Raw genomic sequence first — 23,510 nt, 5'->3', positions numbered from 1 at the left:
ACTTTAGTTTAGTTTACTACTTTAGTTTATGACTTTAGTTTATTACTTTAGTTTAGTTTATTACTTTAGTTTAGTTTACTACTTTAGTTTATTACTTTAGTTTAGTTTACTGCTTTAGTTTAGTTTATTACTTTAGTTTATTACTTTAGTTTATGACTTTAGTTTAGTTTATTACTTTAGTTTAGTTTATGACTTTAGTTTAGTTTATTACTTTAGTTTAGTTTATTACTTTAGTTTATTACTTTACTTTAGTTTACTACTTTAGTTTATTACTTTAGTTTAGTTTACTACTTTAGTTTATGACTTTAGTTTAGTTTATTACTTTAGTTTAGTTTATTACTTTAGTTTATGACTTTAGTTTAGTTTATTACTTTAGTTTAGTTTATGACTTTAGTTTAGTTTATTACTTTAGTTTATTACTTTAGTTTAGTTTACTACTTTAGTTTATGACTTTACTTTAGTTTACTACTTTAGTTTATTACTTTAGTTTAGTTTATTACTTTAGTTTATGACTTTAGTTTAGTTTATTACTTTAGTTTAGTTTATGACTTTAGTTTAGTTTATTACTTTAGTTTAGTTTATTACTTTAGGTTATGACTTTACTTTAGTTTATTACTTTAGTTTAGTTTATTACTTTAGTTTATGACTTTAGTTTAGTTTATTGCTTTAGTTTAGTTTATGACTTTAGTTTAGTTCATTACTTTAGTTTAGTTTATGACTTTAGTTTAGTTTATTACTTTAGGTTATGACTTTACTTTAGTTTATTACTTTAGTTTAGTTTACTACTTTAGTTTATGACTTTAGTTTAGTTTACTACTTTAGGTTATGACTTTACTTTAGTTTACTACTTTAGTTTATTACTTTAGTTTAGTTTATTACTTTAGTTTATGACTTTAGTTTAGTTTATTACTTTAGTTTATTACTTTAGTTTACTACTTTAGTTTAGTTTACTACTTTAGTTTATGACTTTACTTTAGTTTACTACTTTAGTTTATTACTTTAGTTTAGTTTATTACTTTAGTTTATGACTTTAGTTTAGTTTATTACTTTAGTTTAGTTTATGACTTTAGTTTAGTTTATTACTTTAGTTTAGTTTATGACTTTAGTTTAGTTTATGACTTTAGTTTATTACTTTAGTTTAGTTTATTACTTTAGTTTACTACTTTAGTTTATTACTTTAGTTTATTACTTTAGTTTACTACTTTAGTTTAGTTTACTACTTTAGTTTATGACTTTAGTTTAGTTTATTACTTTAGTTTATTACTTTAGTTTAGTTTATGACTTTAGTTTAGTTTATTACTTTAGTTATGACTTTAGTTTAGTTTATTACTTTAGTTTAGTTTATGACTTTAGTTTAGTTTATTACTTTAGTTTAGTTTATGACTTTAGTTTAGTTTATTACTTTAGTTTATGACTTTAGTTTAGTTTATTACTTTAGTTTAGTTTATGACTTTAGTTTAGTTTACTACTTTAGTTTAGTTTATTACTTTAGTTTAGTTCATTACTTTAGTTTAGTTTACTACTTTAGTTTAGTTTATTACTTTAGTTTAGTTTATTACTTTAGTTTATTACTTTAGTTTAGTTTATTACTTTAGTTTACTACTTTAGTTTACTACTTTAGTTTATGACTTTAGTTTAGTTTATTACTTTAGTTTATGACTTTAGTTTAGTTTATTACTTTAGTTTATTACTTTAGTTTAGTTCATGACTTTAGTTTAGTTTATTACTTTAGTTTATTACTTTAGTTTAGTTTATAACTTTAGTTTATTACTTTAGTTTAGTTTATTACTTTAGTTTACTACTTTAGTTTAGTTTATTACTTTAGTTTAGTTTATGACTTTAGTTTAGTTTATTACTTTAGTTTATTACTTTAGTTTAGTTCATGACTTTAGTTTAGTTTATTACTTTAGTTTATGACTTTAGTTTAGTTTATTACTTTAGTTTATGACTTTAGTTTAGTTTATTACTTTAGTTTAGTTTATGACTTTAGTTTAGTTTATTACTTTAGTTTATTACTTTAGTTTAGTTTATAACTTTAGTTTATTACTTTAGTTTAGTTTATTACTTTAGTTTACTACTTTAGTTTAGTTTATTACTTTAGTTTAGTTTATGACTTTAGTTTAGTTTATTACTTTAGTTTATTACTTTAGTTTAGTTCATGACTTTAGTTTAGTTTATTATTTTAGTTTATGACTTTAGTTTAGTTTATTACTTTAGTTTATGACTTTACTTTAGTTTATGACTTTAGTTTAGTTTATTACTTTAGTTTATGACTTTAGTTTAGTTTATTACTTTAGTTTAGTTTATGACTTTAGTTTAGTTTATTACTTTAGTTTATTACTTTAGTTTAGTTTATGACTTTAGTTTATGACTTTAGTTTAGTTTATTACTTTAGTTTAGTTTATGACTTTAGTTTATGACTTTAGTTTAGTTTATTACTTTAGTTTAGTTTATGACTTTAGTTTAGTGTATTACTTTAGTTTATTACTTTAGTTTAGTTTATTACTTTAGTTTATGACTTTAGTTTAGTTTATTACTTTAGTTTAGTTTATGACTTTAGTTTAGTTCATTACTTTAGTTTATTACTTTAGTTTATTACTTTAGTTTAGTTTACTACTTTAGTTTAGTTTATTACTTTAGTTTAGTTTATTACTTTAGTTTATGACTTTAGTTTAGTTTATTACTTTAGTTTAGTTTACTACTTTTGTTTATGACTTTAGTTTAGTTTACTACTATAGTTTAGTTTATTACTTTAGTTTAGTTTATTACTTTAGTTTATTACTTTAGTTTATTACTTTAGTTTACTACTTTAGTTTAGTTTATGACTTTAGTTTAGTTTATTACTTTAGTTTATTACTTTAGTTTATTACTTTAGTTTAGTTTCCTACTTTAGTTTATTACTTTAGTTTAGTTTATTACTTTAGTTTATTACTTTAGTTTAGTTTATTACTTTAGTTTATTACTTTAGTTTATTACTTTAGTTTACTACTTTAGTTTAGTTTATTACTTTAGTTTAGTTTTTTACTTTAGTTTATGACTTTAGTTTAGTATAGTTTAGTTCATGACTTTAGTTTAGTTTCCTACTTTAGTTTATTACTTTAGTTTAGTTTCCTACTTTAGTTTATTACTTTAGTTTATTACTTTAGTTTAGTTTATGACTTTAGTTTATGACTTAAGTTTAGTATAGTTTAGTTTATGACTTTAGTTTAGTTTACTACTTTAGTTTAGTTTATTACTTTAGTTTATGACTTTAGTTTAGTATAGTTTAGTTTATGACTTTAGTTTAGTTTACTACTTTAGTTTAGTTTATTACTTTAGTTTAGTTTATGACTTTAGTTTAGTTTACTACTTTAGTTTATGACTTAAGTTTAGTATAGTTTAGTTCATGACTTTAGTTTAGTTTACTACTTTAGTTTATGACTTAAGTTTAGTATAGTTTAGTTTATGACTTTAGTTTAGTTTACTACTTTAGTTTAGTTTATTACTTTAGTTTAGTTTATGACTTTAGTTTAGTTTATTACTTTAGTTTATGACTTTAGTTTAGTTTACTACTTTAGTTTAGTTCATTACTTTAGTTTAGTTTATAACTTTAGTTTAGTTTATGACTTTAGTTTAGTTTATTACTTTAGTTTAGTTTATGACTTTAGTTTATGACTTTAGTTCATAACTTTAGATTAGTATCGTTTAGTTTATGACTTTATAGTAGTTCCTGACTTTAATTTATAGTTGATGACTTTAGTTTAGTTTAGTTGCATATTTTTTTAGCTTTCAGAGAAAGAGGTAGTTCCAGGATGTTTTGTTTAGTTCAATTTCATAGTGACAATTTTAACTTAGGGTTAGGAGTGTCAGTGTTTCAGTTTGGTTTAGTTCATTTTCTCTCAATTTAGTATAGTTGTAACAATTCAGTTATACAATAAAAAGGGTTAAGAGAATTTTCCATATAGTTGAGTTTAGTTTCATGACAATAATTGTGGCTTATGACATGTTGGTTTAGTTACATTTAATTATTTTTGATTTAGATTGGTTTATAAGGGCTCATAAACTATATTTGTGCTTATATTAGGCTTATAATGTTGTTCAACCATTTAGTTTGCTTAACTTGGTTCCGTTTCATGTTGTTTGGTGATGACAGTTTTGAGCTTATTGAAGTGGTCCATTTGGTTTTGTTCAGTCTCGCTTCTCACCTTAATAAAATAATTATTCAAACGTAAACACAAGGGATGAAGTGAGTTATTCCACTATTCATTCGTACATAATTGTATTTTTTCGGCTCATATTACAAGGTAATTTCTGTTTAGTTTGGTTTAGTTCAGTTTCATTTCATCTTGTTCAGTTTGCATTAGATACGTTTAATTTAGTTCAGTTTGATTTAGTTTAGTTTAGTTGAATTCAGTTTAGTTGTTTTGTTTTTGATTCAGTTTATTTTGGTTTAGTTTAGTTTAGGCGTGGCAATTCAGGCTTGAATAACTGGATTAAATTAATTTGGTTTTGTGTCTTTTACATTAGTTTAGTTTTTATTAGTGCAGTTTAGTGCCACACAAATATTTATCTATTTAAGCTAGTGTAATAAAACAATTATTCAAGCTTCTTGGGGTTTAGTTTAGTTTCATAGCACACATTTATATTGCTCTATAGGCTAATACTAGTGATTAGTTTAGTTTGATAGCACACAATCTGTTACTTAGAGTTATAGTAAACACTCAAAGAGGCTGAACTAATCTGAGTTGAGTTGGTTTTAGTTTAATACCACACATGTAACATGTATAGATATACTCTCTATTCAACTCTCTGGAACAAAAAACAACGTTATCATTAAATGTGTGGAAAATCAAATAAAGTAGAGGAAAGGCGTGTTGAGATTGCTTCATCCCCCTCCCCCATTAGATGTTGTGAGATGGGGTAATGGGAGCAAGCAATGGGAGAGCTTATTATCTGGCAGACCATCTGCTATTGGGAGGGAGGTACTGTCTGTCCTCCCAGACACAGACACTCTGAATAGGCTGCAGTCACAGGGACAGCTCCTCTAACTTACATCTGGTATATTTGGACATCAGTGAACAGGGAGGGGCTTGAAACCTATAGACACCAACCTCATGCCAACATGTTATACATTTAGTGTTGGGTAGATTTGGTTAAGCTGACAGAATACATAATAACAAAACTAATAACAAAAAGTACTGAGGAAGTATTACTCTTCAGATGATCTTCTGTATAATATCCCAGGTGGTCTTGGGTGTGAGTTCATGTATAGTTGGTTTTCTTTCTTCTTTGGAGGTTCCTCTGTGACAATTGCCTAATATCCAAAATGATAGGACATTCTTGCCATGGTTCTTTTTTCTTTCTTTCTTTTGTATCATGCTCAGGTTGTATATACATTTCTGCAGATCTAACACTAGTTGAGGTGGTGGTTTGTGTTTGGTTTGAATCAGATTGCTGGGGGCTTAGTGTGAGAAGTTGCCGGCCGCAGCAGATGCTCTTTGTTGCTGTTTCGGCTATTGTTGTTGAAAGCTGAGCCTGGGAGGCCGGGATTGGGCCCCGCTGCCGGCAGCCGGCGGCATAGCGCCGTCCCATTGGCTCTCCCGCAGTGTCCGTCGGCCGCTCGTCCCGCCCCCGCGGCCCGCCTCCCCGGCCGGGAAGTTGAACTAAAGTTTGAGCAACTTTGTTCGGCAGAAGTAAACTTCCCGGCAGCACTCGGCGCCACTGCGGGACTGAAGCAGCCGGAGCACCGCAGACATGAAGCTGTGTCGCACCTTTCTAGGTTCGTATCTCTCTCTTGTTCTAACTTCACACGTGACGTCACGCTCACGGCGAGCTGCGGCTCGCGCGTCTCCATTAGAAGTCTGTTGCAGAGGCAGCGCGCACGTCTGACATGTTTTTATTTATATATATATACTATATTAGACATAAGCAACACGGGATCAGTCGTCTTGAGGGCCGTTGGCGTGACTCGGCTGCTCTGCTTGTATTTGAAATAACATCTTTAAAAGTAGATTAAAGCGTCTCAGTTCAGTAACTCTTAAACTCCCCAAGCAGCTCAGCTCGTCACACACACATATCTAAGGGAACTCCTCACCGGCTTATACGTGCAACTAAAGTTGGACCCCCGTGGTAAGACCTGGCCAGACAAAGGACAGTTGGTCCCCTAGGGGCCCGTGTGGCCCCGGTACCGTGGGGACAATGCCAAGCTGCGGGCTTATTAAAAACTTTTTGTTGTGTTAGTCTGTCGGCTTGTTCCATCTGTCGAGGGACTGGAGGGGCCTCCCCGTCCCAACCTCAGCGCCCAGTCAGCTGCTGCCGCATGTAATATTGATGCTCTGCACAATGAGCAGCAGTCTGGAGCCTCTGCCATCTGCATCTGCACACACTTTGTTACAATAGAAGGGAAAGCTGTCTATTATCCTTCAAAATAAGATATAGGAAAAGAAAAGACAAGTTGAGTTGATTTCACTTTAGTTTAGTTTTATTTGGTACTCAGAGCTGCCCAAATGGAATTATTTTCCTTTTTTCAGTTTAGTAACAAATATTTATTCAAATGTATAATGAGGTTTACTTTAGATTATTTGAGTGTGGTTTCTATTAGTTTAGCTGAGTGATAACTTGCTCACAAAGAATTGTTGAGCACATAGTTTGATTTGAATACTTTGTAACAACAGAGGACAAGACCAGAACAGCTGATATACCAGCTGACTGACTGTTAACCTCGCGTGTAAAAGTGAATATTTTGTGTATTTCAACCTAGTTTAGTAACAAACTGTTATTCAAGCTTTCAATGAGGACAACGTGAGTTTACTTTAAATTGTATTTCCTATCCTTTTTTTATAAGGGGAACGACTTTAAATATAGTAATACTCAGATACTCAGAGTACTCGGATAAATGTGGATATAGATAAGCACATGGAATAGAATAACTTTCAAAAAGTTCAGACAAAAGCCTTTGTTAGCTCAACAATAGCTCACGTGAGCATTGTGCAGCCTGAGCGGGGAGCTGTCCGCAGTGCTGAACCTGCTGGAGCTGTCCGCAGTGCTGACATCTCACAGGGAAAAGAATAGTCATTGAATGTGTATTACGGATTTGTGTCCAGACCACTACTTCCGATCTTCTCTATAATATTCATAACTATGTTTCACTCGGGGGCAGACCTCTCCCACACGGTTCCCTCTGCTGGATCCGGGCCCGGGGTTTCTCATATTTTCTCCCTTTTGTTTATTCGATTGTTGATGCTGTTGTTGAGTGAATTCTCTCTCTCCGCGCCCACAGTCTGAAATCAGACTGATGCGGCGTGCACGGCCGGTGATTGATTTCAGCTCCAATGCATAACAATGGGATTGCACAAAAAGAGCCTGCTGCAAAGAGATAAGAATTTAATAGAATTTCTGAAAGCTGAAGGTTGGGCTTTTTGAATATTCCCCGCGTGCGCGGCGTGGAGACAGCAGATAAAGGATGGCATTTGTGGGGACTATTCTCAAATGGCTTGTAATGAATGGTTGTCATTCCCACTAATGGCTTCAAAACAGCAAAGCAGAGCCGCGGTGTGAGCAACATTTGGGAGTGACTCCAAGTTGCACTATTAAGACTGACTGTTGTTTGGAGCTGCGCTGACAGTTGGCATTACTCTCAATGAGCCTTAAAGAAAGCATCGACACATCTGTTCCTGACAGTGATCACTCTTCTCCAAACTCCTGCAGGCGTCAAGACCATTTCTCCGCGGCGTATTATTTCTCAGCGATAATCCAAATTGATATCGCACTTCCATCCACTAACCTCCCGGGAACATAAATATATTTTTCGTAAAGCTCTCTGCTTTTGATGTCGTTAAGACCCGGAGGACTGAGCGTAGAGCTCTGCATGCAGCTACACATCAGCTCCAGTCCGAGGAGAACACATAGCCCTTCAATGAATTATTGGACGGGACCATTTCCCAGGAGGTGTGTGTGTGTGTGTGTGTGTGTGTGTGTGTGTGTGTGTGTGTGTGTGTGTGTGTGTGTGTGTGTGTGTGTGTTTGGGGGTTACAGTGGAAATAACCTCTGGGATGCATTTGTGAAACATCAAGAACTCCAGGAAGTGTATAAAACACGAGCTCATTGTGGTGTGTGACAGTGTTGCCAGGGCGCACTCTGATACACACTGATACACTCTGATACACACTGCTACACACTGCTACACACTGATACACACTGCTACACACTGATACACACTGATACACACTGCTACACACTGCTACACACTGATACACACTGCTACACACTGATACACACTGCTACACACTGCTACACACTGATACACACTGATACACACTGATACACACTGCTACACACTGATACACACTGATACACACTGATACACACTGCTACACACTGATACACACTGATACACACTGCTACACACTGCTACACACTGCTACACACTGATACACACTGATACACACTGCTACACACTGATACACACTGCTACACACTGATACACACTGCTACACACTGATACACACTGATACACAATGCTACACACTGATACACACTGATACACACTGCTACACACTGATACACACTGATACACACTGATACACACTGATACACACTGATCATGACGGCACGCTGTGGAGGGAGCAGCGGGGGAACTTATTCTGATGTTAGGACAAGTCGACGGTGTCTGTCTAAAGTCTGTTTTCAGTCTCAGGTTCAGAAGATGAGAGAGAGAGAGCGAGAGAGAGAGAGAGAGAGAGAGAGAGAGAGAGAGAGAGAGAGAGAGAGAGAGCGAGAGAGAGAGAGAGCGAAAGGGGAGTGTACATCTCCATTGTGTGTGTGTGTGTGTGTGTGTGTGTGTGTGTGTGTGTGTAGTAAGGGGGACCTCAAGCCCTGCCCCTCCGATGCTGGAGGTTTTACTACAGCTTCCGTGATGTCATGGCAAAGGGCGGAGGGAGGAGAGGGTGGGTGTGTGGGGGGAGGAGGGGGCACAATGGCTCGTGAGGGAAAGGTAAGTCAATATTACGTGTTTTCTCGCTGACAAAGGCAAATGAAGCCATGTTTTTGCTTACAAACAAGTAACATCTCACCGCCGCGACCCGGAGCCGAGCAGCGGGCGGAGAGCCGCGCAGCGTTGAGATCAGAGGTGGACCTTAGTAACGGGATAGATGATCCTTTTTCAAGACATTTACTCGGGATATCTTTTTAGCAAACTCCTTGACAGCGACACCGCAACTCTCAAAACACCGCGAGGACGCCGCGCCGAAGCCCAGAGGAAATATTGTTGAACACAGGTAATCAGATGTTTATGTTTCGAGGCTTTCTGATGATACATCTCGACATCTAAAGGCCTTTCTTTGCGTAACTTTGATATTCCTCCTCACCCTATATGCTATAGCAGCGCCGGCAGCGTGATTTCTGTGGGCATATAGTGTTTTTATATTTTCAAATTTGACAACATATGAATTTAAACTTCCTCACAGCTGCTGTTTACCAGTTAAAACAAAGTGTGTATTTGTTTTATTTATTTTCATTTTCAAAACGCATCATTGGTGATAGTACTGCAGAAATAGAGAAGATGCTGTACTTTGCCCTCAAATGCTGGTCCTTACATTGATGCCTCATAATAATGATCATTATTATTATTATTGTTATTGTTATTATCATTATAGTTATTATAAGTGGGAATAAAGCATCCTCCATGGTGCGTGTTTCAGCCACTTTGCTGCCCTGCGGCTCTGCCGGACACTTCCTCTCCCCGTGGTGTGTCTCTGGATGCTCTCCGGCTGAACGGAGTCACTCTGAAGTGTGTTCTCACTCCGTCCTCTAGTTTCACCTTCTCCATCTCCAGGAACACATCCGCGGGGCGCTGGACCTCCGCGCGCCGCCGCTCGTTCAGCGCGAGCCCGTCTTCTCCTTCTGCTTATAACGCGCATGTGTCCGGCAGCTCACTGTGTTATTATTCCGATATTACAGTGGGCGTTGAGCAGAACTGTGTGTATGTGTGTGTGTGTGTGTGTGTGTGTGTGTGTGTGTGTGTGTGTGTGTGTGTGTGTGTGTGCGTGCGTGCGTGCGCTAGCGTGTGCGTGTGTGTTTGTGGATGCACGGACAGATGGAAGGATGGAGAGAGTGTGTGTTTAAGAGGGAGGGGTCTGCCATTTGATCCTCTGCAGCAAAGCAGAGATGCTCTCTCCTCATGTCCGCCGCCTTGCTGGAAATAAAACTAAAGTGGTCAGAAGCGCGAGACATGAGCAACGGGATGCACATTTCGCCGGAATTTTTTGAAAAGCTCATCTAGTCCGATTCACCCCGAGAACGTGAGATGTGAGGCTGCGCGCGCTGTGTGTGTGTGTGTGTGTGTGTGTGTGTGTGTGTGTGTGTGTGTGTGTGTGTGTGTGTGTGTGTGTCCACGCTTTGCTTAGATGGCCACGTAATGTGCTGTGTGCGCCTCGCGGTCTGTCAGAGCACCTGCGTCCTAAGATGGAGGAACGAGATGAGGGATGAGGATGCTCGGTGTTATGTCACCCTCTCTGTGGCTCTCTCCCGGTGTGAGGCTCCACCTGCTCACCACACACACTCCCTCTTTCAGGACGTTCAAGTTACTTCACACCATCTTTAGAAGAAATCATGTCCATTTGTCTTTCTAAGGACTATGTCTGTTTGATCAATCTGGAATGACGCTTGGCTCTTATAGTGATATACTACGATGTTTTACTGACTTTATCTGCTTTTGAAATGTAAAGACAGACCTCTGTGGTGACTTTTGTAAAGTCTGCAGTTGGTTTTAAAGCGTATACTATTTCAGCCCAAAATTTGCCTCAGAGGGCTTTACAATCTGCACATATTTGACATCATCTGTCCCAGGACCTCACATCGGATCAGGACATTTAACTGGGCGAAAAAGAAAGAAACCTAGAGAGCAATAGAGGAGGGATCTAGGCGAAGCAGAAGGAGCCTGTACTCATCTCCTTCATGTAGGATGAACACAGAGCTCAAGGTGTCCTGATGAACCACCTCTAGTTATTCTTCTGGTTACTTTCCTGAGACGTGTAGCCTCGCTTCAGAGGATTGCAGAAGGAGGTTATTAGTGCCGTATGACAGCAGCACAGGTTCCCTCAGTGTGTTCTGTATACCGTGATAGCAGGAACCCTCTGTGTGGAGGCTGAGCGGCCTGTGAGGACAGCAGGTGCCGGAGGAGGAGAGCAATAAACATGTTGAGGAGCAGATGGGGCCAAACTGCACCCTCCTCATTCAAAGCCTATCAGAAATCCTAGCAATACAAGAAAAGGTCAGGGTTGGCCAGGCTTTCAATGGAGAGGAGGCATTTCAAATGAAAGCCTGCAAATAATGAATTTCATGCCATGTGTTAAAAGAGAAATAAATAAATATTCTTAAAAAAACCCTGAATTAATTAAAAAGAAGCCGAGATTCAGAGATGCAGAGATTCTCAGATAGAAAAACTTGACATGCAGAACTGCTGAGAGCAGCACAAAGTGCTGCCTTCAGCGAGGACTTCCAGGTGCAGGTCCTCTGGTGCTGATGTCAGGCTGGCCCTCTGGTTGCCATGGCGCACCCCATCCCATAACTGATAACCCACCTCGCCCTGACCAGAGCGCTCTGTTGCACTCTGGAAATACAACTGAGGGTTTGGGCTAAAGGATTTATCTGAACTGTATTTTTCTGGTTATCTATCTATACATCACAAAACACATAATATCTCTCAGATGATCTGGTCAGTGTTTCTTATCCTGTGACAAAGGAAAGCAGCGAGTAATAAAGAGCGTCCCGCTCCTCAACTTTTGATTTCTCTGTCTCTTCCGGCTCGCTGTAATCACACTAAGTTGCCTCTAAATCCTGCTTAACAGGACCAGGGTGTCCAGCTGGCCGGCCCGTACGGACTAATACTGTTACACGGTTCACCCTGGTCTTTAATCCAACTATGGGTTTAGGTCTCTTTGCTCCATTGTCCCTGTACAGTAAACCGCCTGCCTATAATGGTATTATCAAGTCCAAACTTTGTTTTCTGGTAGAAGGTTTTTTTAGTGTCTATACTCTAAAAAAACGTGTTGATTTATTAAAGGGTTTTGTGCCGAAAACAGGAAGGATTTTCTATTAGAAAAACTTTGATTAATATCTCAGAATCCTGGTAAAATAGGATATTTAATCCATTCATTCTGTACCTCTGATTAACCAGCCCTCCCTGGTGAATGGCTAATTGTCTCGCACTCCTCCAATTCTCACTGCCAAATAATGAGCTGCCAGTCTTTTAGGTGGGAATGAGCCGAATCTGATCAAAGAATAAGAGCGCACATGTCCTGAGCAGACGAGGCAAATTAGTGTTTATGCTTTTTTTTCATTTGCGAGGGATCCAGGTGTTCAGGTTTTCACACCACAGATGAAAGATCAGAGGACTATTCAGACACCTTTTCTGTGAGTAACTGCCTGATTCTATGAACCTGTGGGATCTCACGCAGGTTGAAGCGGTCCAGATGTGTTTCCTCTGCTCAGCGGTCAGGAGGAGAAGTGAGAGGAGGCTGACACATGAAGGGATGGGGTCCAATACAGAGACGCTCTATGCTCGGCATTATGGGAGGGCTCACTCCGCCTCCTGGCCTCAAAACCAACAATACAGGACGGATGCTCACTTCCCTTCACTCTAAGGGGGAGGAGGGGGGAGAGACAGACAGGCCGAGAGAGAGAGAGAGAGAGAGAGAGAGAGAGAGAGAGAGAGAGAGAGAGAGAGAGAGAGAGAGAGAGAGATGCAGACGAACAGTACTGCTGTTGTAATCACTTTTTTCCTGAGGGTGGAGTGAAAGTTGATAAACAAGCATTTTGCAAAGAGCGCTGGCTTTGCCGAGGTTTGCACTTAGCGGGGAAAGTAGGGATGGGCGAGGAGAGGGGGAGGGGAGGGGGAGGGGAGGGGGGAGCTTGATGGAGGGGGCTGCACTGCGTGGGGTCCCACACAGTGCAGCCCCCTCCATCAAGCTCCCCTCACCCCTTCACCTCCTCACTCCCTCACCCCTCGGATACGGACGTGCAGCCTTTTGTTGTCTCACAGACCTAGCTTCATGCCCTCTGCAGCTCTGGGTTCACCTGCAGGACAGCACTCTGTATCTGGAGCAGCTGGAGGAAGAGGAAGAGGATGGAGACACGTCTCACCCTCCTCACAACGTTGTGTGGCCTCACAAAGCAATCAATGCCATCATTTTAAATCTGAAACATTCCTTCAGTTTTTAAATTAGAATTGGAATACTTTGAATTACTACTGTAGTCGTCATGATTTGTGTCATGGTGACTCTGCCACTATATTGCTGCTTTGGTTTACATGTTCAGTGGATTCAGCCCCACACCGGGTCTCATTTCTCTTGTTGTTGATGGACAGAAGGGTCTTAGTCCCTAAACTCAGGGGGCTTCTGGCTCTTTCACCGCTCTGCTCCGACTGAGAAACACAACCCTTATAAAGGGGGTGTGTATGTCATCTATATATTTATATATATATATACACACACACACACACACACACACACACACACACATGGAAAAGAATCAGATGTCCCTGTACCAGCTCAGCAGTGCATTTTGGAGTCGCACAGATGAAGAGTCTTACAGCTACATAGTTGAAAGTTCAGCCTTGGGCATTCATAGAAACATAATCTGCACTCTCCCTGAACCTGGAGCCGGGGTTTGGACCACCTCGACCGCTAGAACGCCTCCAACAGAACCAGAGAGGCAGAATGGAAAAAGGGATCTGAAATAGATTTAGTAGATTTAGTGTGTTTCTCTGGACGGTCAGGAATACCGAGTGAAGAGCTATTACCTTGATGAAAAAAGGGCAGAGAGGGGGAGAGAAAAGAGAAGGCTTGATTTATGTATGATTCATTATTTACTGACCATTCTTCACCTCCTCTCATCTCACGTCGCCCATCCCCCTATTTGCTTATATATGCACCCTGAAAAGCTCGATAAAAATGCGCAAATTTGATTGATTCTAATAGCAGGCTGACAGGGACCCCAGCTGGGGCACTCAGCCCTGTGTGTGTGTGTGTGTGTGTGTGTGTGTGTGTGTGTGTGTGTGTGTGTGTGTGTGTGTGTGTGTGTGTGTGTATGTGTGTGTGTGTGCAGCATGCTCCAGTGCCCCGACCTTCCCTCAAAGTAGCCCCCCCTCCCTTTATCGAAACTGCTGCCCCGTCCATTGGTGCTGATGCTGTTGATTTCATATGACAACTCTCTTTTTTCTCTCCTCTTTTGTTCTTTTCCTCCCTTCTCGTCCCACCTCCCTCTTGGTTCGCGCTCTAGAAAATGAGTTCCGTGGCGAGCTGGTGAACCAGCGGTGGACACGAGGCGAGAGGACCAGCAGCCGCTGCCAGGCCTCCCAGAGACTGCAGAACCGTCGACCAATCATGGTGAGTGACAAGGCCCGCACCCAACACACCCATCCAACCTCATTCTGCTTCCTGGGCATTTCCCCAATCCCCTAACTCAGCGGGGAAAGTCAAAAAGGGTGGAGGCGGAGGGAGGGGGGGATGGAGAGAGGAGGCAGACTGTGTGTTGTGTGTTGGGAGGGGGAAGGGGGATTGATGGCCCGCTGGACAGAAAAACATGAATCAAACAACACATCACATCTCCCGCTTGGCCCCGCCCATCCTCTGCCCCGCTCAGCTTAGCTCAGTTTAGTAAAGCTCAGCGTGGCCCAGCTCAGCGTTTTCCCGCTGCTGAGTTCACTCTCTTTTTTTGTATTGAAACACAATAAAAAAAAAGTTAAAACAATGTCCTTGAGCTGCTCATACCTTTTTTTTGTCCATGATATTCCTCCTTATCAGCAGAGTAGAAACCTGCAGACTCTTTCTTCTAATACTTCTGACACAAATTGCCACCATTTCAAGGCTATGTCTCCATTCTGTAAACATTTGGTTATTTTTCTCTCCCTCTGCATCACAACTGAGAGTGTGACACCCAACAAAGAGATGGAGGGATTGAGGGGAGATTGAAAGAGGGAGGAGCGGCGGTTGGGGGTTGTTTCCCCACAGGCCCAGTAAAAGTAGTTCTGCTTCCCGTGATGGCTCGGGTTCATCTGAAGAGATGACTTTTATTGATCTGGTTTGATTTCTGCAGCTGAGGGAGCTGGTGAGAGAGAGAGAGAGAGAGAGAGAGAGAGAGAGAGAGAGAGAGAGAGAGAGAGAGAGACATGGTTTCAAACACTGCATCATGTGAAGCGGCCCCCGTCTGCTGGACCCTTCTGATACCTGGCCCTCACACAGCTCCTCCAGGTCTTTGTTAGACTAGACGCTGAATCAGGGATGCTCCCTCTGTAAAGGGCAAACCTCTGACAGCAGCGTACTCACATCTGACCCGTTCGGCAGCCACACATGCTCAGTGTTTCTGCATATGGAGAGAAGCATTACATTACATTAGTGTTTCTGCATATGAAGTGAAGCCCAGCGCCCCTCCCCCTCCCCACCGCTCCCTCTGCTGTGCATGAATTATTAAAGTGAAACTGGAAGGCACCGCACGGCCATCCAACATGGAGGCCGCGTGGCGAGGGAACTCTAATTGGCAGCTGCTGTCCGCAGGTAATGTTTGGAGATGTCAGTCTTCCTCGCCGGGTGTGAGCGCTCCTCGCTCTGTCTCTGCCCACCTTACCCCCTCCTCGTCCTCAGTCTTGTAAACCTGAAAATGAATAAAGGAGTCATTTATGTGCACCGGGGGACGAAGGGTGACCTTCTCTCTGAAGTCACTGCCCCCAGACACACATTTACATGCAGCTGACAGAAAGCAGAGCAGAAGTATCATGGATAATGTACAACACAGCCACATCTTCCTCCTCCTCCTCTTCCCTTCTTCTTCTACTGCTGCAGCTCCACACCACATTTCACACAGGGGTCAGCAACCTTTCCTATCCAAAGAGCCATTTTGCCCTATTTTTCACCCAAAAAAATGTGTCTGGAGCCGCAAAAGCTATTTGATACCACAGCCTATAAAGTTATATACATAGTCATATAATATACACAAAGACTATAGTTTGTTGTATTTATGAAAGTATAGAACAAGAGTAAAGTTCTTGACATTGTATTTCTACTTTACCTGTTTATAACTATCAAACTCTTATGAAGAGGAGAAAAAAAGGTCATGCGTTGGCTACATTGAGGTCAATTAAATATACAGCTATATACGGATATTGAGACCTGTCTATATATGTGGTTGATGTGGTCGAGTGTTCGTCCTGTAATCACAAGGTAGCAGGTTTGATCCTGTCCTCTTCACGTGAGGTTTACATTTTTAGAAGCATATAGTTTGCTACGTTTACACTGAGCGTCCTCACTACGGACTTTTAGAGCACCGCAAACAGAGAAGGACGGATCCGTCTTTACTAGAGGACGCCTCGGTGTCTCATGAACTGCCACAGAACTAACAGCAGTACTGGAGTTTGGAGACTTGATCCACTTTGTGAAAGTATATTTACTTTACTCAGTTTGCTGTTTAAACTTTTAAAAATTTATTTTTATTTTCAGTGACACAATATCAGCTCAAACTCCAAGATAAGAGGAGTCTCCTTTGAAAAAATTTCCACTGGGCAAAATAAAATGAAATGTAAACGTGTTTTTTTTTTAAAGCCTCAGGGAGCCGCGGGTTGCCGACCCCTGCACTAGTTAAACCCCAACACACACACACACACACGGACATCCTCCTCATCTTCCTCTCGTCTCTCCTCGGTGGTGAAGCCCAGCGACCCGCCGCTCCAGCAGATGTCTGATTAAAAGACAACAGTAAAGGACGAGTTGAACATTAAGAAGTCTTTGAAAGACATTATGGAAACCAGGTGAATGTGACTCACTGTGACTTTGTGTTCACACACATTTAATGAGCTGGAATTGAGAAAAGGGACAAGAAAAAGAGGAGAAACTCAGATGTGCTTACCTATTTAAATGTGCGTAGCTATGGTTACGCAAACATGAAAGCAATAGGGGCCCTGCTTTTCAGTGCAGGTTCAGATTCATCTGTGACTATCAATATGAGGAGGAGGCGCAGAACGGGATATCACCTCTTCATGTGTGTTCATCTCCTCCACATGCACTCCTCTCTCCCTCTCAGTCACAACTAAGACATACACATCCAACCCTTTGATTCATCAACATTCTGAATCCCACTGACTGGTCACTGACAAGACACTGACTGGTCACTGACTGGTCACTGACAGGACACTGACAGGTCACTGACAAGACACTGACAGGACACTGACTGGTCACTGACAAGACACTAACTGGTCACTGACAGGTCACTGACAAGACACTGACTGGTCACTGACTGGTCACTGACAGGACACTGACAAGACACTGACAGGTCACTGACTGGTCACTGACAGGACACTGACAAGACACTGACTGGTCACTGACAAGACACTGACAAGACACTGACTGGTCACTGACTGGTCACTGACAGGACACTGACAGGTCACTGACAAGACACTGACTGGTCACTGACAGGTCACTGACAAGACACTGACTGGTCACTGACAGGACACTGACAGGTCACTGACAAGACACTGACTGGTCACTGACAGGTCACTGACAAGACACTGACTGGTCACTGACAGGACACTGACAGGTCACTGACAAGACACTGACTGGTCACTGACTGGTCACTGACAGGACACTGACAGGTCACTGACAGGACACTGACAGGACACTGACTGGTCACCACTGACAGGTCACTGACAGGACACTGACTGGACACTGACAGGTCACTGACAGCACACTGACAGGTCACTGACTGGTCACTGACTGGACACTGACAGCACACTGACTGGTCACTGACAGGACACTGACTGGCCACTGACTGGTCACTGACAGGACACTGACTGGTCACTGACAGGACACTGACAAGACACTGACAGGACACTGACAGGTCACTGACTGGTCACTGACAGGTCACTGACAGGTCACTGACTGATCACTGACAGGTCAGCGCTCCACCGCTGTGGTTCCTGCTTTAAAATGAACACACTTTTATTGTCGAGCGAGTAAACTGACGCAGTAAACATTTGGTGTGAACGCAGCATTAGGGACTCTGGTGTTCAGAAACATTACCACCTTTGTCCACAAGGGCCGCCATACCAACACACATGAAAGTGTTTTGTAGCTTTCAGTAAAAGTGGCGGGCCGTGGTTTTGGATTACCCCCGCAGCCCCCGCACCGCGGGGGGGCCTCGCAGCGACAGGGGGCCTCGCGTGGCAATATTTTTTTATTTTTAATTTTTTTCCAACTTTCCGCGACGCAAGTAACGTTTCACAAAATCGCTCGTAACTATCCTTTAAAACAGCGGATTTCAATAATAACACATCTCCGTGACCGTGCGAGCATGTAGGAGTCGAACGGCGCCATCTAGATCTTACCAGCCACCTATAAGGAACTTTAAATTCCGTCAACCGTCAGAGATTTTTTTATTTTACAATTCTGGGTCCAGCATTTCCCCTGTGAAATGGACGATCTTTGATCCACCTCAGACACATGCGCAGTCTACTGAAGAGAATGCACCCGGGCTGGCTTCTGGGAAATGTAGTTTTCTTATAGAACTTTGACGTTTTTCATTTTTGAACCGATTTACACAGTTTTTCCCCTGAAAAGCCTTCAAATGACCCCAATACTTTGTTTTTGTGTGGTTTCATTGCATATTCGGGTTCTTTAGGCTCTGTTCTTTCTAACAAGGGGTGTATTAGTATGTGAGACCTTGGTAAGGGTCTGAAGCACACATTTTGAACATGTCGGAAACCGCTCGAAAAGCATTTTTCTGCCATTCTTAATTAGATCATGCTGGATGTTCATAATTATGATAAAGATATGTTATAAAAAAAATTTTTTTTAAATATACATTTTCTTCACAAGAAGAAAATGTAAAAAGAAAATTCTGAAAAAAAATGATATAAAATAATACAAGTATTAGAACTCATTTGTGGTTCATACGACTATTTGAAAACTTAATCTTGAGACGCTCCCCCAGTACCGGGGGATGGGTCTTCACAGTTTGCTATTTGACAGTTGACAGTTGCTATGTGAACGATGCCTGGTTTGTATACGTTCCAAACTTCCTTTGCTTCCCGATCTCTGTGGCCGTCAAAATAAAAGTCCCATTCACCGTTGACACTTAAATCATATTCTGTGACAGAGGACAAGGGAGAGCCAGGCGTGTGCCAAGGTTCTGCAAGTCCAGCGAAGTCAGGCTGCAGTGAAGAGCCAGGCAGCTGTGAGGAGGCCTCGGGTAGCCGTGAGGAGGCCTCGGGTAGCCGTCAGGAGGCCTCGGGTAGCAATGAGGAGGCCTCGGGTAGCCGTCAGGAGGCCTCGGGTAGCAATGAGGAGGCCTCGGGTAGCCGTGAGGAGGCCTCGGGTAGCAGTGAGGAGGCCTCGGGTAGCCGGGAAATGTGTCCGGTCACCAGGGTAAAGTGTAGTATTAGAAGTTTCATCTGACTCTGTCGCACGGCTACCCGAGGCCTCCTCATTGCTACCCGAGGCCTCCTCACGGCTACCCGAGGCCTCCTCATTGCTACCCGAGGCCTCCTGACGGCTACCCGAGGCCTCCTCATTGCTACCCGAGGCCTCCTCACGGCTACCCGAGGCCTCCTCACGGCTACCCGAGGCCTCCTCACTGGAGCCTGACTTCGCTGGACTTGCAGAACCTTGGCGCACGCCTGGCTCTCCCTTGTCCTCTGTCACAGAATATGATTTAAGTGTCAACGGTGAATGGGACTTTTATTTTGACGGCCACAGAGATCGGGAAGCAAAGGAAGTTTGGAACGTACACAAACCAGGCATCGTTCACATAGCAACTATCAACTGTCAAATAGCAAACTGTGAAGACCCATCCCCCGGTACTGGGGGAGCGTCTCAAGATTAAGTTTTCAAATAGTCGTATGAACCACAAATGAGTTCTAATACTTGTATTATTTTATATCTTTTTTTCAGAATTTTCTTGTGAGCAAAATGTATATTTAAAAAAAAAAACATTTATAACATATTTTTATCATAACTATTAACATCCAGCATGATCTAATTAAGAATGGCAGAAAAATGCTTTTCGAGCGGTTTCCGACATGTTCAAAATGTGTGCTTCAGACCCTTACCAAGGTCTCACATACTAATACAGCCTTGTTAGAAAGAACAGAGCCTACAGAACCTGAATATGCAATGAAAAAACACAAAAAAACAAAGTGTCGGTGTCATTTGAAGGCTTTTCAGGGGAAAAACTGTGTAAATCGGTTCAAAAATGAAAAACGTCAAAGTTCTATAAGAAAACTACATTTCCCAGAAGCCAGCCCGGGTGCATTCTCTTCAGTAGACTGCGCATGTGTCTGAGGTGGATCAAAGATCGTCCATTTCACAGGGGAAATGCTGGACCCAGAATTGTAAAATAAAAAAATCTCTGACGGTTGACGGAATTTAAAGTTCCTTATAGGTGGCTGGTAAGATCTAGATGGCGCCGTTCGACTCCTACATGCTCGCACGGTCACGGAGATGTGTTATTATTGAAATCCGCTGTTTTAAAGGATAGTTACGAATATTGCCACGCGAGGCCCCCTGTCCCTGCGAGGGCCCCCCGCGGTGCGGGGGCTGCGGGGGTAATCTCTACGGGCCTGCATACTAGAGATATTGCTCAACTGGCCGTATTCATTCGTGGTGTTGATGAGATTTTGGCGGCCCCCGAGGAGTTCCTTGTGACCAATCACAGCGCATGTTAATGGCCACGCTCAAACACACGTTTCATAATGCTAGCAGGCCTCTCCATATAGTTTAACCAGCTCTAGATTCCATAGCGAAACAGAGGTGAAATGTGATTGGATGAGAAGACCCTTAACAAGCAATGGGCTGAAGGCTGAAGAGAAGGCAGACAACAGAGCAACACAGGAGCTGGCAATGAGAAAATAAGCTAATAGGGAAACATAATGATAATACATGTAGTTTATTTGTAAAAAAAACAATACAATTATAAAATAGCTATAACTTTGAATTATAAAAAATACAAAAAAAATAATTATAAAAAATGTGAATTTAAATGTAAACCTTGTTTAGCCAGCAGAGAAGGCTTAGCAGGCCCTGAACAAATGTTTCCCCACAGAACTGTCACACATCCACACGCCATCTTCGTCTGATGGATTATTGATTTTACTGCATTCTCAGACGCTACAGATGCCTCAATATGTGGATTTCTTCATATTTTTTTATTTTTTTAAACATGATTTCTATTCTCCCTGTCTGTCTCTCTCTCTCTCTCTCTCTCTCTCTCTCTCTCTCTCTCTCTCTCTCTTTCTCTCCCTCTCTCTTTTAAAGGAAGGGAAGCTAATTAATATCAAGGTAACATTATGTAGTTAATAGTTAAATTAAGTGACATAAACTGGACACATACAAACACACACACACACACACACACACACACACTCACTGGCAACTGACAACGCTTCACACACAGCACATGTGAGTGGAGCTCACTCAGGCTGGAGACACAACGCTGCCACTTGTTGCTCGACCTCTACATCAACAGCAAAGAGTTGATCCAAAGAGTTGTGGCAGGAGAGAGAGAGAGAGAGAGAGAGAGAGAGAGAGAGAGAGAGAGAGAGAGAGAGAGAGAGAGAGGGAGAGAGAGGAGCAGGCCAGCCGGTGGAGCCCCACACAGAAAGGGAGGTTCCTGTGCTGCACCTGTACCTCCGGCCCAACACTAGACACTACTGAATGAAGCGCTCCCTCCTCTGGGCCTTAACAACAACAACAGCGTGCTTCATCTTCCTCTCATCCCTCTTTCCCTCCTTCTTTTCATAAGTAGTCTATTAGCAGGAAAGGACTTTGCCAAATAGAGAGAGGCACAGGAAAAGAAGGAGTGGAATAGAGCCCCGTGTTTGGACCCCACTGTGGCGCTGCCAACTCCACTAGAGAGAGGCAACAAAGCCGCTAAGTGCCTGGGCAAGGAGAGGGGAGGTGGAGAGGCAACTGGGGTGGAGGGGCAGGGGAAGGAAGTGTGAGGCAGAAAGAGAAAAAGGGAGAAAGAGGGGAGACCTGCAATAAAAAAAAAACTGTCCAGTAATCAAAGCTAATGGCTCCATTGTGTCTAAAAAGCATCTGATAGCTTCAGAGTGCTCTGAGAGCAGCACTGAGAGGAGAGTTGGTGTTGAGGAGGCGTGGCCCAGGGTCAATGTGTGTGTGTGTGTGTGTGTGTGTGTGTGTGTGTGTTTTCCAGGCAGCAGGGTTAACACCTGCTCCTTTGTGGCTTAAAAGCCGAGCCAGGAGAAGCACACACACACACACACACACACACACACACACACACACACACACACACACACACACACACACACACACACACACACACACTCACATATCCTCTTTTTAAAAGGGTTATTACAGTGGCTTTGTGCTTTATTATTATATTCAGCATCGTTAGGATGGTCGGGGCCGTGGCCCCTATGAGCAGAGGACTGCTGGTGTACAATCATGTGAACCATTCAGGTGCAGGACATTACAGTTAGAGTAGTAGTGGGGTGTGTGGGGCGTGTGGGGTGTGTGGGGTGTGTGGGGCGTGTGGGGAGGGGCTCTGAAAAGGGGTTTGTTTCCTCTCCATCTCTTTGTTTCTGTCTTTTTCTGATGAAGTGAGCAGGACCAAAGACTCAGAATGCATGTGGGTTATTTATTCTACCGGCAGGTGAGGAGCCATGTTTTGAGAGAATGAGAGATATGATTGTCTCTTTGTGTCAGCGGTACGGTGGTGTGTTCCAATGGGACATCCTGACCAGTTATTATAGCAGAGGAAGGACAATTACCTGTGTGCTGAATATGCTGAGAAATAACCACTTGTGGTCTCTTCCTCTCCTCCATCCTTTTCTCCTCTGCACCATCTTCTCTGTTTCCTCCTGTACTCCCTGTCTCCTCTTCCTCCTCTTGCTCCTGTACTCCCTGTCTCCTCCTCCTCTTCCTCCTGTACTCCCTGTCTCCTCCTCCTCTTCCTCCTGTACTCCCTGTCTCCTCCTCCTCTTCCTCCTGTACTCCCTGTCTCCTCCTCCTCTTCCTCCTGTACTCCCTGTCTCCTCCTCCTCTTCCTCCTGTACTCCCTGTCTCCTCCTCCTCTTCCTCCTGTACTCCCTGTCTCCTCCTCCTCTTCCTCCTGTACTCCCTGTCTCCTCCTCCTCTTCCTCCTGTACTCCCTGTCTCCTCCTCCTCTTCCTCCTCTTCCCTCCTCCCCAGATGAGTGTAGAGGGTGACGCCAAGCGAACTCGCACTCGGTCCAAGGGTATCAGAGGTGAGTGTTTGTCATCTCTTCTACATGTCTGGCCATGTCTGCACACACACACACACACACACACACACACACACACACACACACACACACACACACACACACACACACACACACACACTTCCTGTCAGTCCAACACACCACAGAACGTCCATCAGCTTCCTGTGACTCTGCAGTTGATCCTGGTAACAACGCTAACGCTGCACGTGTGCTATTCTCACCCAAGCTCTTATATTGAAGCCTTTCAAGTTCGGGACGTCCTAAAAGTGCCGGCAGAATGG

The 23,510-nt window shown here is 42.1% G+C and overlaps 1 protein-coding gene across 1 annotated transcript in view; it reads left to right on the top strand.

The window, feature by feature from the left end:
* Positions 1-23,510, top strand: part of LOC306743398 (myelin transcription factor 1-like) — a gene marked incomplete at both ends in the record, with an annotated part of 134,798 nt that overhangs the window by 81,834 nt on the left and 29,454 nt on the right. The window contains 2 exon segments of the mRNA XM_079225901.1: positions 14,257-14,363; positions 23,178-23,232. Coding sequence (XP_079082027.1) covers positions 14,257-14,363; positions 23,178-23,232 — 162 coding nt within the window.

This window comes from Taurulus bubalis, assembly GCF_910589615.1.
Source record: "Taurulus bubalis genome assembly, chromosome: 11".
Taxonomy (NCBI): domain Eukaryota; kingdom Metazoa; phylum Chordata; class Actinopteri; order Perciformes; family Cottidae; genus Taurulus; species Taurulus bubalis.
This window is presented reverse-complemented; position numbering and strand designations above follow the sequence as displayed.